Source organism: Alosa sapidissima, chromosome 6 (assembly GCF_018492685.1).
Source record: "Alosa sapidissima isolate fAloSap1 chromosome 6, fAloSap1.pri, whole genome shotgun sequence".
NCBI lineage: Eukaryota > Metazoa > Chordata > Actinopteri > Clupeiformes > Clupeidae > Alosa > Alosa sapidissima.
In genome coordinates, this window is record NC_055962.1 from 4,850,976 (window position 1) to 4,867,239 (window position 16,264).

General features: G+C 38.8%; 1 protein-coding gene across 1 annotated transcript; it reads right to left on the bottom strand.

The window, feature by feature from the left end:
* Nucleotides 1–14,467: 14,467 nt before the first annotated feature.
* Nucleotides 14,468–15,863, bottom strand: nkx2.2b (NK2 homeobox 2b). The gene is made up of 2 exons (XM_042095660.1): nucleotides 15,449–15,863; nucleotides 14,468–15,122 (listed from the first exon to the last, which is right to left on the bottom strand). Exons 1-2 carry the CDS (start codon nucleotides 15,690–15,692, stop codon nucleotides 14,572–14,574), a joined length of 795 nt encoding a protein of 264 aa, XP_041951594.1. The 5' UTR covers nucleotides 15,693–15,863; the 3' UTR covers nucleotides 14,468–14,571.
* Between the last annotated feature and the right edge of the window lie 401 nt (nucleotides 15,864–16,264).

The following is a 16,264-nucleotide window of genomic DNA, read 5'->3' on the forward strand; positions in this document are numbered from 1 at the left end:
TTTGTGTAGAAAAAAAATAGCATACATAGCAAACCGCTAAACCGATGCTGATTATTTCTTTCTGGAAGAATTGTTTAGGGGGAAATTAGTACCAATGTAAAGCAAATCCATGTCGCTCTTCATATTTTAGTAAATGTTACCTTATTGTGTACTTCAACCTTCAGGTTTGATGTAGCCTATTCACATCAGTTCTTAAAATTGTCCGTCTCCTTTTTAATGTGAAATGCACTTGAGATGGCAGTGGCCAGGTGTAGGCTCCTGCGGTACAGTGGCGCTACTTGAGAGCGCTATATCTTCCGGCGGAAAGGTGAAAGGTTCGTCTCAGCGCAGCACGTAAATGACAGGCCTCTTGAGGTCTCCTTTCTTCTGTGGCCGTCTCATTCTCCCACAATTAATGTTTCTTAAGGATGGAAATGATGCTAATAGCGGGAAACCAGTGTAGTGTGGGTTCGTGGAGTTTTTGGATTAAATTAGATTGATTCATTTTAAACTTTTAAACTTTAAAAGCAAAACTTGTTCAAATGATTATGATTCCATCTAATATTTTCTGTGTATCTATATATTAAGTGTAAAACCCGTGAGCTCAGGCCGAAAATGTTTTCTTGGTGCCAGAGTGTTTTTTTTGGAGAGGTTGGGTGCTTTTCTCTTGACACGTGTTTATACTCGCTGTATATGCATGTTGTTCCAGTTCCAGTTCTAGACTAATTTAGCCCCCGAAACGGCAGAGAATGGTTGGCATATTTTTTGTGTTCATTTTCCTGTTTTCCTGGTCACTGGCTCGTCCGCGCGCCTAGGCGTGCGTTAAGTTCGTTTCACTTGCTCCACGGATCGAGCTTATCTGTTTCTGATTACCCTTGAATGATCATAGCATTATCGTAAAATATTCGCTGATGTGAAGTCCATAAAATAGATGTGCTAGAAATGTTCAGACAGTTGCACATTGTGTGGCGCTCTTCAAGGAAACTGAACAATTTTAGACATGATATGCCCATACAGTTAACTTGGAAGGGCCAATTATATTTACATTTCCCAAGATGCTTTAGGGGAGCTAATAAAAAAGAATCCACGCCATAATAGTCCAAATTCTTTAGGCTATGTTGATTGACACTGAATAAGCATGTTATTTATGGAAAATAGTCGTATCCCTTTTGATGACATAATGTTGTAACCTATACTGCAAGTTTAGTTTGATGTGCTGCAAATTTATTGGAACACGCCTAATAGGAATTCAAGATATACAGTGATATTTTTTAGGCCCTATATAATCTTGTTAAAAAAAATCACATAAATAACATAAAACCATGAAACTATTTTTATGCAAAAATGTTCACTTTAATTAAAATCACTTTCATTAATCTGAAATACTCTGTGGACTTTGCTTATTTCTTTGTTTTTCTTTGAAATGGACTCATGCGCAAGAGAACAATAATTCATGTAGTCGTGTCGCTTTGTTGACCCTCTCTTCCCTTTTGTTCCACAGGTAGGCTGCGTTCTCGATAAAGCGCGTGGGCCAGTTAATCAAGCTTTGCGTGGTTTACGTATTGTCACTAAACACAAGTGGTAGCCTAGTAATTCCCTGCGCTGACTAATCTCAAATAAGAGGCACACTCATTTGAAAATACTTTCTAAACTGTTGTCACCTACAACTAAATTTGATTTTTCAGTGTATAGATCTTTGGACAGGCTACTTACTTCTAACGTCCAGCTTAACTATGAATTCACAATCCTGAAATGCCAGCAAATGTCCTCTTCAAAAGACAACAAACCAAAAAAAATGCATCTAAAAATATATGCTATTGCATTTTCAATTTATCCTGAATGTGAAAGAGAAAGTTGTCATGGGACACTGTAATGTAGCCATTTACAAAGAAGCCACGACATTTTTTTATGATTATATGATGGAATTTACACTTTACACCCTCCAATTACGTAAGTAATACTCTAAAGTTTTAAACCTGAATGGCGACAGAAAACCAAAATATAAGAAAGAGTATGCGATGCTATAGCCTATTGCAGCTAACGACCTCGAATAGTAAATACATTTAACAGCAACATTTGTAATGAACATTTTCATGCGTTAGATATTTGCATGTCCTGCTCTATTTTTTCTGAATTTAATTTACTCTTCGTTTATCATACATTCACATTCAGTCCTTGACAGCAACTTTAGTTTTCTATTGTGTTGTTTATGAGAGGCATATGGTGGTATGTTTGATGTTAAAGTGGATATTATTGATTCAATAAAGGGATTTGTTTTCTTTCTAAATTGTTTCAAATTTGTGTTAACATGTTGCATTTGGTAATATTTCAGTCTGGTATTAGGCTATATCTCATTCAAATGTGACCTGTGTGACATCATTACAGTCTCAGATAGAAAAGAAACTTGGATCAAAACTGAATATATGTCAGCTTATCCAAATCTTTTAAATATTTTCCACATATTTTATGTGCGCTATTTCTTTACTTTTTACTTTTTTTAATGCATACCTTATCATTGAACAGCTTTTTTCCCCTCAGGGTTTTGTTTGGGCTCTGCCTCCAGTGCCCACCAAGCGAACTGCAGTCCTTCTTCAAGCCCCTGCTACAGGGCCCAGGGGTGAATGTGGATCACTCAACATTAGCTCCGCCAACACACACACTCCAATTTTCACTGTGGACTCTTGGATGTTTCATAAACTTGTGGAAGCAGACCCTATTTCAGAAAATATATCTAAACCACTCAATATCACACATTTTCAAGGAAAGTTTAATGGCAGCAACACATTTTGTTATCCATACCAATTGAGGTATAAATTAAATATTCAGGAGATTGTAACCATGCACAAACATTACAGTATCCCGCTCCAAAATGGACCAAATATTCCTCTGATCACAGTTTAACCTGTTCAGTCTACTATGCCTGAGACAGCTTGTTTTGTGTGAAAGACTGGAATGCATTCTGCCTGTAAAAGTCAGCATTGTGTAAGTCGTAAACTCAGATCCGAGACTGTGAACTCCAGATCACTTGCTTAATTGGTGAAAACTCAATCAAGAGCACTGCACTACTTTGTGGTCATCAATATGCAAAATACAAACTACGGTATGTTTAAGGATTTGAGAATGACAAATTATATAAAATTTGATGTACTAAAAAAATGCCATTTTTTTTATAAACTTGGTAGGTGATCCCTCTGCACTGAAGTACTATTGTATTTACAGACTATTATTTACCATTTCTATGCCACAGCCTTGTGTATCACCCAGAATCAAAAACAAGAGATATGAGTGTGTTCACATAATGCACACAGGCAGATAACATCTGCCTTAGTGGTATGGCTCATCTGTCATCCTTATTGCCATTCAAATTCTGCTCTCTCATTATCAAGGTTCAGGCCTCCAGCAGTTAATCTATTGCCTGACGAATGGAACCCCTCTGTGGACGACATATTGGCTGAGAGGAACAATGAACAACACGTGGATAATCAAAGCACCACTTTGAAGAGCATGAATATTTAGGAAGATGCCTGTCAGAATCAACAAAGATCTTACCTTCCCGTTAAGGAGAAGCATTCTTTGCCTATCTCATATTCATTTCATGCCTCCCCTTCTTAAAATTACCTTTTTATTGTTATTCTGATGGAGCGTTTTTGAACTATACCGCTGCATGACTGAATCGTTAGTAAATGCACACTGCACTTTATTATGGGTATCACAGACTTCTGTTGTGAAATCAAAAATATACATGAAAGACTAGAGAGGATGCAAGTATACTTCCACTGAACAAAAAAACAAATTCAATTTGATGATCTTCGTTTATTGTTTATTCTGATTTGAAAGTGTAAGGAAGTGATACCATCTGAAGATACACTTGTTCTCTTTTTTAGTCATACTGCACATATGTAGTGGTCATTTTTGATATGGATATCTCAATCAAATTGAGGTTGTCCGTCTCCTACTTTTAAGTCAGAATTCATTTACCCAGCACTAGTCTCTCTGTCTATAGCCTTTTTAATCTAAACCACCCGTTTTGCTGTGGAGCTCAACTTGAGAAGATTACATTCAGTGCATCTGAAAGAACTGAAGCAGGGGTATCAGGTTTCAAAACAGAAAAATAATGACAAGCATGAGTGAAATGATATTGTCTTTGTTCTATCCATTGCTATGACTACAACATCAATTTTGGTCAGTATGTCTACTTCGAAGATTGTGCTATGATTGGAAACAATACAGCTATTGTATGAGTCCACAGAAGCCGAAAAATCATATGGCTGAAAGTCAAAGTGTAGAAAACATCAGAGGAATAATAACATCACTGTGCAATCTTGAAACATCGAGAAAATGAGTCCTCATGAATTGCAATCATTAGTTTGTAAGCTATCCTCTCTCCATTTCTCCCTCACGCTCTCTCTCTTTGTATTTGTAATGAAGCAACTCACACATACATGACAAAACATGGTTAGTGCTCTAATCTTTTTTGTGCATATCAAATACCCTAATCTGTACAACAGTGATGGAGTACATATCATCCTTATTCTTTTCAGATCCTCTTCTTTTCAAATACACAACTGTCTGTCCCTCTATAGAATATGTCACTTCTTTAGATTTTAAACCTCCTCTCTATTTATCTATCTATCTATCTATCTCCCAAACACACAGATGTGCACACATATGATGCTCTTTCCCTCATCCTCAAACTTGACTTCACCCCCCCCCCACTCTCTCTTTCTGTTTCTCTCTCTCTCTTTCTCTCTCTCTCTCCCTTCCTCCCTTCCTCCCTCCCTGCGTTCCCCTCTAATCCCCTGTTCTTGTGAAGAGCACTGGGCCATGCAGCTGTGGTCCCGTGGCACTTAGAGAGGCGGCCACTCAACCTCCACTCACCGGAGGGGTCCAGACCACCTGGCTCCAAGGGCAGTGGACCCCAACCCCCCCCCCCCCCCCCATTCAGATGAATGCCCAGGCAGCCCAGCGGCTCATCTCTGCCTGCCGGAGGTGGACTCGTGGAGAGCCAGGGCCTGTGTGGAAGGTCAGCTCAGCCCGAGGGAAGCCCACATTTGTGGGGTGTGCGAGGCGAGTGGATGAGTGACCATTTACAGTGAGTGGAGCATGGGGAGGGATTGACGGAGAGTCAGCCGACTCCACAGGCACTATATTTGTATCACAGGAAAGGGATGCTGGGAATTATTTATCTGCTGCCGAAAGAGAGTAATGGATGAGAGGGGGATAAGAATATGGACATGTGGGGGACTTTTAATTGTAGGGAGACAAAGATCTCCAGGTGTTTAATTTGAACCTGGTCCGAGGCTGTCAGAGATGGCCAAGTATGTAGTATAGAGGTTTGTATTAGAAAACCTTAATATTATATAAATCAGGCAATTGTTAGGGATAGGGGACTGTTTTTAAGTCTTAGGGTTAGGAGGTGACTATTATCTGGTTTTCAGATCCATCAGATATTGCTGCCAATGTTATGAAATGTTTAAAAAAAAAAAAAAAAAAAACATATGTTTGTCCAATTAACTGTAAATAAACTCATTAGTTTGAGTAGAAGAGCTGATGGTTTACTAAAGCAATGAGATGTATTACAGAACATGTTGTTGGGCAGGATGTTATGGAGTATGTGTTTTTCTGACACCCCTGAGAATAATCATCATTCTCTACAGTGCCAAGGGACTCAGTGGTAAGAGCCTTCTCCACTGAAATGACAACACAACAAATGAATGCTGACCATGACAATAATATAACCCGCATGTACTTTAATGTTTTAAAAGCAACATTTTTGACACAGACCATTTGTTTTAGGAATAAGACGTGCAATTGCAAATTACATACAGGCCTGCAATAGTTTGCTATAGTATATTTCTAAAAAAACTAAAGAAGCTGTTTTTGTATTGTAAACATTAACACTTGGCAGAGAACCCCTTTTCTGCAAAACCAGCCTACAGTCTTTAGATGCTTGCTTTGGTGCATTTCTCAGATCAGAATTGAAATTTATAATACACGTTCCAACTCCATATCATCTTCTCATAAAAGCAATTTCTTCCAATCTTGTACAACAGCAAATGCTTTAGTATATCCATACAACTAATTATGTACAAATATCTGCTGTTTTTTACATTTTCAATTGATACTATCATGTTGGTTAAAATGCACTATTCTAGTTCCATGCTGAATAGTCCTACACTTTATAATAGGCCTTATTTCATCACATGCAAAAGTGTTAATCTAGTTGTCATAACTAGTTGACATAAGGGGTATTTCATATGTTTTACCATAAATTTTAAAAATTTCCTTTGAACAATTCTGTAAAATACTTTCTTACTGTAACAATGTCTGTCAACAATGTCTGCAATACAAACAACAGAAATGGTGAAACATATCCAGTCTCTTGCAATCAATAACACACAATAATGTGTAACTTTGCCGTTTTTTACCTAAATAGCTACAGCGGGGAAAATAAGTATCAACATTTTTTTCAGTAAGTATACTTCCAGTGAGGCTATTTGCATGACATTTTCACCAGACATTAGTATTAACTTAGGTGATCCACACAAAAAATCCAAAGATTAATGTCCATAAGTAGAGTTATGAGCAAAAAAGTGGAATGGCACAGGGAAAAAGTATTGAAAACGCTAAGAAAAAGCAGTGCACAAAGGCAAGGAATGGCCAGGAACGAGCTGGAATCTATACGCAGTTAGAGAGTAATTATTATTATTAGTAATTATCCCTCATATCTGTGCAAATTAATATAAGATGGATTAGTACATATTAATGAGCTATAAAAGGTTTTTCATTACCAAGGTGTCACACAAGAAACATTTCATGATGGATAAAAGCAAAGAGCTCTTCCAAGACCTTTGCAACATTATTGTTGCAAAACATATCAGTGGAACTGGTTACAGATGCATTTCAAAACTTAAGAATCATCCAGTAAGCAGTATTGGAGCCATTATCTGCAAGTGGAAGGAACATCACTGCATCATCAATCGGCCATGCACAGGATCTCCTAACAAGATTTCTGACCAGGAAGTCAGAAGGATAGTCAGAAGTGTAGCCTAAGAGCCAAGGACCACTCGGAGAAAGCTCCAGAAAGACTTGGAGGCAGCAGGTACAATTGTTACAGAGAAAAATACAGAGGTAATGCACTCCACCGCCATGGCCTCTATGCACACTTACCCCGCATGACTATTACTGAAGAAAAGCATGTTGAAGCTCGTTGAAAGTTTGCTACACAACATTTGGACAAGCCTATGAAATACTGAGAGAATGTATTCTGGTCAGGCGAAAGAAAATGTTAACTTTTTGGATGTAATACTACACACCATATTTGGAGGAGAAATGGCACTGTGCATCACCCTAAAAATACCATACTAACAGTGAGGTTTGGAGGTGGAGGCATCAAGGTGTGGGGCTGTTTTTCATCTCATAGTACTGGCAGACTTCACACAGTTGAAGGAACGATTTTTCCTGGGAGAATCTTGCCATCCACCAGGACGATAAGTATGAGACGTGGCTAGACCTTCCAGCAGGACAATGATCTAAAGCATTCAGCAAAAAAACTCTAAATTGGTTTCAGAGAAAGGAAATCAAGGCCCTGACTTTAATCCAATTGGACAATTTTGGAAGTTACCTAAAGATCAGGATTTATTAGTGGGACCCCTGGAATCTTCAATATTAAAAGACTATCTGTTTAAAAGAATGGGCCAAAATCACACCTGAATACTGCAACTGATTAGTTTAATCATACAGGAAATGCGTTGAAGCTCTCATTACAAATATTGGCTTTTCCACAAAGTATTTAAGAAATTTCAGCAGGCGTGTTCAATACTTTTTACCTGTGATGTTCCACTTTTTTACTCATAACTCTACTTATGGACATTAGTGTTTGGATTTTTTAATATGTGTGGATTATCTAAGTTAATACTAATGTCTGGAGAAAATTTCATGTGAATAGCCACACTGGAAGTATACTTACTGAAAAAAATGTTGATGTGTTCAATACTTATTTTCCCCGCTGTATGCCGCACACATCCTTGTGGATTTTTCATTAGACAATATTTACAAAGTAAACTGTCATATTGACAAATTGACAAAGCAGTTTGACTACCTTATTCATTAACAAATGCTTAAGGACTGGTCATTCTGATTGCACTGATATTTTCCTTAGCATAAAAACTTGCTTTTGAGACATAAACTAAGCATTTTTACCAAGATACGCATTTCTGCAGGTAACCCAATATGTGGTGCAGTTTGCACTAATTGTTTGGAGAAATGCACTAACTGCTGTGCAAACATTAATGCTGATTTGAGAAATGCACTAACTGCTATGCAAACATTAATGCTGATTTGAGAAATGCACCAAAGCGACTGAGAAAACTGTAAGCAATCCCCATGCTTTAATGTGCATCTACAATGGCCTCTTTCTGCTACAGAGGGGAGTTTGATGGACTAGACTTAAGATTGTGGACTCTTTCCAGCCACTGAATTTTCAATCACTTTAGGGATGATGGCAGTGCCAGCCTACCTCACCTAGGCTCATTCAACATCTTTCTTGGATGCTTTATGGGACAATCTTTACCACAAAGCATCTGGGTGTTGTGACCCAACTTCCACCTTCTTTGTAAGGATCTAGTGGTGCTCAATTAGATGCAAAACAGTCAGATATTTTCTTGTAGTCTTTTTCCTTACATGAGCTTTTCAATCACCCATTTAAATCACACTGTCTCTTTAGTCATCGCTTCTGTTATTTCACAGCCTGGTTGAAGGAGATCTCCTGTTTAGCACTTATAGTGCCTAATTAAGATTGGTTATGGTCAAATAAGGGGAACCTCTTTATCCTTTGAGAATAATTTCTCATCTGCCTTAATCTGGAACTCAAAAGCACAGGTTATGCTTATGCATGCTTCCGTTTTTAATTAATTAAGCAATTAAATTAATTGTAATGCTAGCTGACAAATAGCCTGGATTGCCTTTGAAAATGTATTTGCCTGTAAATGTTTTAAGGGTTAAAGTTAGGGTTCCCTTAGAATTGAAGGCCCCTGTCCTCATGGAATCCTCAAGCCTGGGGACCGCACAGGTGACCTTTCATCAGAAGGACCACTTCCTGTGTCCACATCTCAAAAGTTCCACTCCAGAGAACAAGTGTGATGGACCCTCTCTCTGCATAACATGCTGAGGTAAGCACTGCAAAGGACTGTCGAGTTCTCTCGGCCCATGGCGTCACCTGAAGAGCCCTCAAAGGAACACGGGTCACTATAAGGCGAGATGAGACATAAGAGCTAAATCAATAGGAAACAATGCCATTCTGAGCCCCAGTCATGCTCTCACATGGACACTCTCAAGATCAGCAGAAGCTGTACATTTCTGGCCCATGTGACTGAATACATCCCTTATGGTAGTTGTCCCTGTAGTATTTCCTTTTTCTTTTATCAAAACACTTGTGGTGTAAAAATAAAATTAAAATAAAAAATAAGACAGAGAAAGCAGAGAAGTCACAGAAATGAATTGCAATTCACATCCCTATGGGATCATTGGCAACTTTTCTGAAACTTATATTTTTCATTTACTTAAAACTGCAGTTGGCAAGATTTTTTTGATCATATTCAATGAAACCGACAATATGCTCCGACAGAACAACATAAATCAGCCGGTTTTAGAAAAGAAAACGCACTTCTACCTCCACCTAGAGCCTGTTATTTGTTTTGCAAAAATCCACAGCACAGAGTTCTTTTGGTCCAATCAGAGGAGGGCTGTGTGAGATCTGACTGTCAATCATAGTTTGGTGCAGTCTGGTGCGCATGAGAGGGTGCTCGGTGGTAGTGGGGGAGGGGCATGAGAGTTGTAAACATTCAAAATGTTGGCTCAATTCAAAAAGTCCCCTCAATCTGTCAGACTTGCCAACTGCAGCTTTAATTGCATTTACCTGCATCTTTTTGTTGAATCTATTTCAAAGGATATATTTATAACTTTTCTGTGGTTCATCAGAGCACTGACTCATTATCTCATGTGAGATGGTACAGTGAATTCCAGTTTTTAGACAGTGTAGGAATTTTCACATATTACAAATATACCACCTCTTTTTTACAAAGGGTACAAGTTTGACAGCGTGTTTTGCCAACAGGACATGCGCATTGTGGCCAGAGCGAAATCAGAGGCACAAAGTGCCGAAGAGTCAGGCCACAGTTAATTAATAAAAGATAGAGAGATAGATCAGAATTTAACACTGCTTGTATGTGATTGTTTTTTTCATTTATTCAATTTCACTTCACCAGAGAGATCTCGCACATTCCAGAGTCCCCGACTTGACGTAACTTCCTGCTAACTATCGCCGCCGAACTGGGGCCAATGTGGTTGATAGACCTTCATGTAATTTAGCCATGCTTGGATTTTTCTTTAGATTTTAATGAGGGGGCGTTGGTCTAAAATGCTTAACTGTGGTGTTCTGTTTTAGGAACAGAAAATATGTTTAAGCAAAATAAAGAAGTAGGTGGGAATGCAACAACAAAACAAACCATGGCGTCCTCAGTCAGCACTGTCCTAGTGTACTGCTTCAGGCATGTCTGCCTCTAGTGGTGAAGAATGTGCATAGTTTAATGACTCACTGCTCAACATGCAGGGATAATGACCGTAAGTGATTATAGATTTTATTTAATTCTATTCTTTTTTAAAAACATATTGATAGATACTGTTCCACTAAGGTTCCATGGTAGTGTTACAGTGACATAAGAGGGATGACGTGTCTTGGACCTTGACTGTTAAACTGTAATCCTGCATTTTAATCCTGGTATAAATGAAAAATAAAGTGACACATCTGTCTAGCTTTTCTAATTGTGTTCTATTTGCCATCTTTTGTGTCAATGATGATGGATTGGTCCTCAGTATTGGCCCCCATTCCCTTTTATTCTGTGGACAGAGATTGCCACACAATACCTCTTATTATATTCTTATCTTATATTGGATATCATCATCTAGTCCTGCCCCGAGAAGGTAAAGGTGTTGGTTGATTGAGCGACTGAGCCGGTCATTAATGTGGTGTGAGTTGATCCAGCCAATGTGAAATATAATTTTGATAGACATCATTTAAATTGTGGCTGTGCTATCCAAAACCCAATCAAGTCCCAAATGTGGGAACGTCATGCTTGTCTGTTTGACACCATAGAGATTAAAAACAACAACATGACGGTGTGTACTAACAATCTGGGTCCACAATTTAAGCGCCTCAGCCTCAAATCAAGACAGCAAGCCATTGAAGAAACAGACGTAGTGATATAAAGGTGTAGTATATTGACTCTTTGCCTCGATCATGCCCAGTTACATCATGAGAAAATGATATATTCTTTTTTTTAAATGTCAGAGGGAAAAAACAAGCCTGGTTTCACCCTTCTGATCATCCTAAGCACGTCCTCTCGTGTGTGTCCCCATGTCAGGGTCACTCTCAGTGAGAGGATGTCAGCAGAGGCAGCTGAGCTCCAGGGCTCCAGCAGGGTGTTAGCCAAGTCAAGGCCACACATTCAATTTCATGGAATACTTATAAAAAGCCTTCCCTGATAAGTGCTGCCTCAGACTGAAGCATCTGTGTGGCTATTTGAAACACATTCATTGCATTTATGTCTAAAGCTCTGTTTGTGTTTCTATGATGGTCAACTGATAAAAGCTTTGCATCACCCAGAGAGGTTGTCTACTGTGTGCAGTTTGCCTTCTGAAATGGTATTTAGTTATCAAAGAGAAAAGAATAACACAATCTGATTATTCTTGTTGAGGTTCTCATATCATATATTCAGCCAGAACAGAAAAATAAATCCAAATTAATATTGCATATTTGAAAACTGCTGGTCATTTAGAATGATAGTGATGTTGTTAAGACAACAATTCACTATTTCAAATAATTCTAATTCTAAAGATATGTCAAAGCACCTTAGTTATCAAATTTTACTAGTCAATTATTTACCAGTTATTTGTGTAGAATTCTGGGATATAAAACAACCTTGCTGTTTTATTACTGTAATACCACATAATACTTCTTGTAAAATGCAGCGATACAAGTAATTTAAGAAACTTCCTCTAGACCTGGCCCAACATTGACTCATAAGTTTTTCACTCCTAGTCTGTTTCTGCACCCATTATATGACATCAGACTCACATTTACACTATATCCTTCATATTACAGTCCATAAATGCAATGGGATGCAGTTTAATTTCTCTACAACCACCAAGGTCTCCTGTACGTATGTACATAGTGTGAGTGTGAGTAATTGAGTGAGTGAGCGAGTCCGTCTGCACGCTGATGTGGGAGGATGTGTATGGGTCGTTGCAGTATGTGGCTTAAAATATGTTTGCCTGCATAGGCTGTCACTGTCACTCCTTTCTACTGCAGCATTCTATGTCATGAGCAACTCATAGTACTCAATCCTCCTCTCCTCCCAGTAAATATGTAGTTTTCCTGTGGTCATATATACATTTAATAGAAGTTTGGATGTACAGTGTATATGGGTAGAAGGCTTGAATTTCTCAGTAACCTGGACCACTGGTAATCTGAGTCAACATCCATAGCCTGATTTCTTTAGGCATCTGGATCTGTCTGTGCCTACCTGTTTATTCTGCCAGACTATCTGAGCTTTAGATTTTTTTAGATTTTGAATTTGTTTTTCCTAAGGTTAGCTCAATAACATGGGATTTTATTAGGTCCTAGTCTATCTCAGTTAAGGCTATTTAATGTCATGAGATATTACTTGGGAAATGTATAAGCTAGGGCTAGGCTATCCAATATTACAGCTGTAACATTGAATTGATTAAAATCAAATGACTGAACAATATGTGTATGTGATTTAATATGTGTGTATATATATATATATATATATATATATATATATATATATATATATATATATATATCCAAACGTTTTAGGAGGATAGATTTGGAAAAGAATAACATATCTCTCGAGGAGAGCGTGTAAACAATGTTGGGGAAACATATCGTCATATGTATATAGGGCTCTGCATATCGTTGTCTAATACTACCACCACGTGGTGAGTTGCTGAATAGCGATATGTTGAAAGGCGGAGTTTTTAGGCCTGATTGAGTTGGGAGTTGGAGTTGTTTATAACAAAAATCTGAGTTCTGATTATGATATATGCGATGCAGCCAGGTTATTGTCTCCTTATGAGTGAGCTACGTTTCGGCGAGGTACATAAAATTACTTGGTTCATGATGTGTGCTTGGCATTGAAGGAAACGAGTTCACAGGATGACAGATGTTTTGTGGGAATTAACATTGTCTCTTCAGACAATGCAGTAGTAGGCTACTGAGTACCCTGCGTGTATACAAGACAGTCGAAACACAAGGATACTTCTCAATCATATGGATTTATTGTAGGCCTACATGCATCAGGAAATATAGGTACGCAGATGTGGCGGCAGACTCGCACCGTTGCATTTTCTGTAATTAGACCAAATTATATAAGACATGTGAGAACTTTTCACTGGGATCCATCAAAAATAATATTTGCCTAATCTGACATTAGTAAGCACGATATAAAGTACAGGCTAGGCCTACTGTTTGTAAATGAAAGTCCGGATGTGTGAAAGTGGCCAATTGGTGGATGGCTAAATTTGGTTTAAAACAACTTTCTCTGTGGAGATGTTAAAGGTTCACATAACCAGAAAAGTTTGAATTAAAGTGGAGACTAATTGTCTAATTTTCAAATCCCTGTTAATCCTCACAATGATGACACCTTTGTAGGCTTTCGTGGCAAACGCATGAGGAACCTTTAAAACAACACTGTTTTACAACATGAATAATATCGCTGAAATGCTTATCATAAAGCACTAATTGCAGCCATAGGAAATGACTGTAATATTCCCGCACAGTCATCCGGAATAGGCCTGTCAATGTGGTAGTTGACTCGAACGAACAAGAGTTTTCTTAATCATTTAATGGGCTATATATTAGCCTATATTTTTAGCAAATAATTTTCTCTACTAGGCCCATTGACCAATTTATCCTGAACAAGGCGATAATAATGACAGCAGTCTGAAATTTTTGTTTTGTCTCACCAGCGGCCTAACTCAGTATAGCTCCACGTAGTGTCCTGTGAATTCTTCATTTGAAAGTTATGTTTGTTAATGTGTAGGCCTACATTTGAAATCCTAAGGGAAAATAACAGACGACGAAGGCTGTAACAGAGCCTATAGTCGGACTTCAAACCAGCTATCAATTCGACCCCCGTATTTGAAATTCATAAATTAAAAAGGAGTTCATTGAAAATGGTAAGAAAATATTAGTGAGCATAGGCTATAACAGGATTCATCAAATAGCTTTATGTTTCAAATTTCATTGAACGCATTACTGGATAATCATTAAATAACAGACATAAAGAACAATGTAAATACAATCACTGGCGTTTTATTTATAGTAATAAATATTTAAGATCAATATACATACAAACAACACAAATTTCACTTTTGTCTACATTCATGTGACAAAATAATCTACATCCAAAACAGCAATGGTAACGACCACAAGTGAAAAATCCTTGTATAGGTACGAATACGGAAATATTACAGTGCTTTGCTTTTTAACTGGTTGCCCATCATAGTGTCTCACCAAGACCAGCGTTGCATCTGTGCCAACTGATGGACCGTTGAAAGTTGTGAAATGGCCTCCGGACTGAGGTGACTGCTGATGTGCATTTGGTGGAGAGGCTGAGCACTGAAGGGGGAGAATGATATTCCGGCCTGCAGAGACGTGGCAAGGTCCTGGTGTTTGAGCGCATGGCACGGCTTCCCATCCCGAACCAAAACAGGAATGGCCACTCTCCGCGGAGAGGCTAGGTGGCACATGTCCACTACCTTCTCTGCCCGCGCCCTCTTCATTTTATAGCGATGGTTCTGGAACCAGATTTTGACCTGGGTTGGGGTGAGGCGCAACAAACTGGCGAGGTGTTCCCTCTCTGGCGCGGAGAGGTACCGCTGCTGCCTGAAGCGCCGCTCAAGTTCATAGGTTTGCGCCTTGGAGAACAGAACTCTTCGCTTTCTCCTTTTGGTCGCATCGCTGTTGTCTCCAGAGGACTCTTTATCATTGTCTTGAGACTCATCCGTAGATAGCTCTGGAGATTTTAAATCCTGTTGTGTGTCTTCTGATAGGGTATCCACTGTTGAGAGAAGATGTTTCTGTTAATGCATCGTAATGTATGCTAATGTTAAACATTTTACTTTTTTATTGCAATTTTAACATGAGTTAAACTTTGCCCTTTTAGAGCAATTTTGGCTAATAAAACAAACATAATAACTTCTTTGTAAACTCATAGTTTGATCAATTTGTGCAACTTCATCAAGTTTGCAGATTTCTAAACATGGTTTGCAATAATGTCAAATAATTCCGTGGCAAGTTTCGCGCATTTTATTCTTTACGCAAAGGGTGAACTTTCCAACAACAAAATAATAATCACTTTTGAATAAGTCAAATAAATATACTCACATGTGTAATGAACTGAAGCATTTCCAGATGTAAGCCATCTTGTGCACTGACTTCCACTTGTCATACACAAGGTGCTGAGGGATAATTGCCGGCCAGTTTCGGGGAGCCTTCGTACATTAGCCTCGGTAGTTTCCTCGGTGGTGTCCTCATCAGTCTCCTCAGCCCCAGATCCTTCATCATTCGTGTCGGGGAGGTCCAGGAGGTCCTTCACGGAGAACCCCGTCTTTGTGTTGCGCAATGACATTTTCCTTAATATGAGCTCGAAAGTATGCTGTTTGAGATACTGAATCTATAGAAATCGCCACAGCGTTGCATAGAGAGTCGACCGAGTGTCCACTCTGGAATTCCCAAACGCAGTCTCAGACTGCAGGGTCTGAAGCGTATAGATGCGCCGCGTAGGACCAACGTGAACCAGTACCAGTGCAGTTGATGAAGACGCAACTCATGGATGCGTGGCTACCATCATTGCCTTGGTTGAGACCAGCCACTCCTAGACCGATTGGTCCATATAAGGTCGATGTCAACAGTACTGGACCTGCTACGGCGAAGCATCATCACCAAACACAACAAAACGTGCGGCCGCGTGTGGGCGGATCTTTAGAGTCAAGTGGATGAAGACTGTTTATGGATGTGAAATTGGGGGGTTTTGAGCCACCATCATTGATGCATCCAAAATGCGACGAGGGGTATTACGTGACATTTAATTGCAAAGATGGCGCGAAATGATTCCATCATGCAATTTAAGTGCTCATCGAATACGAAAAAGCCTGCAGTTTCAAGTGGATGTGTTTTTTACTGAAAAAATGTTTTCATTGA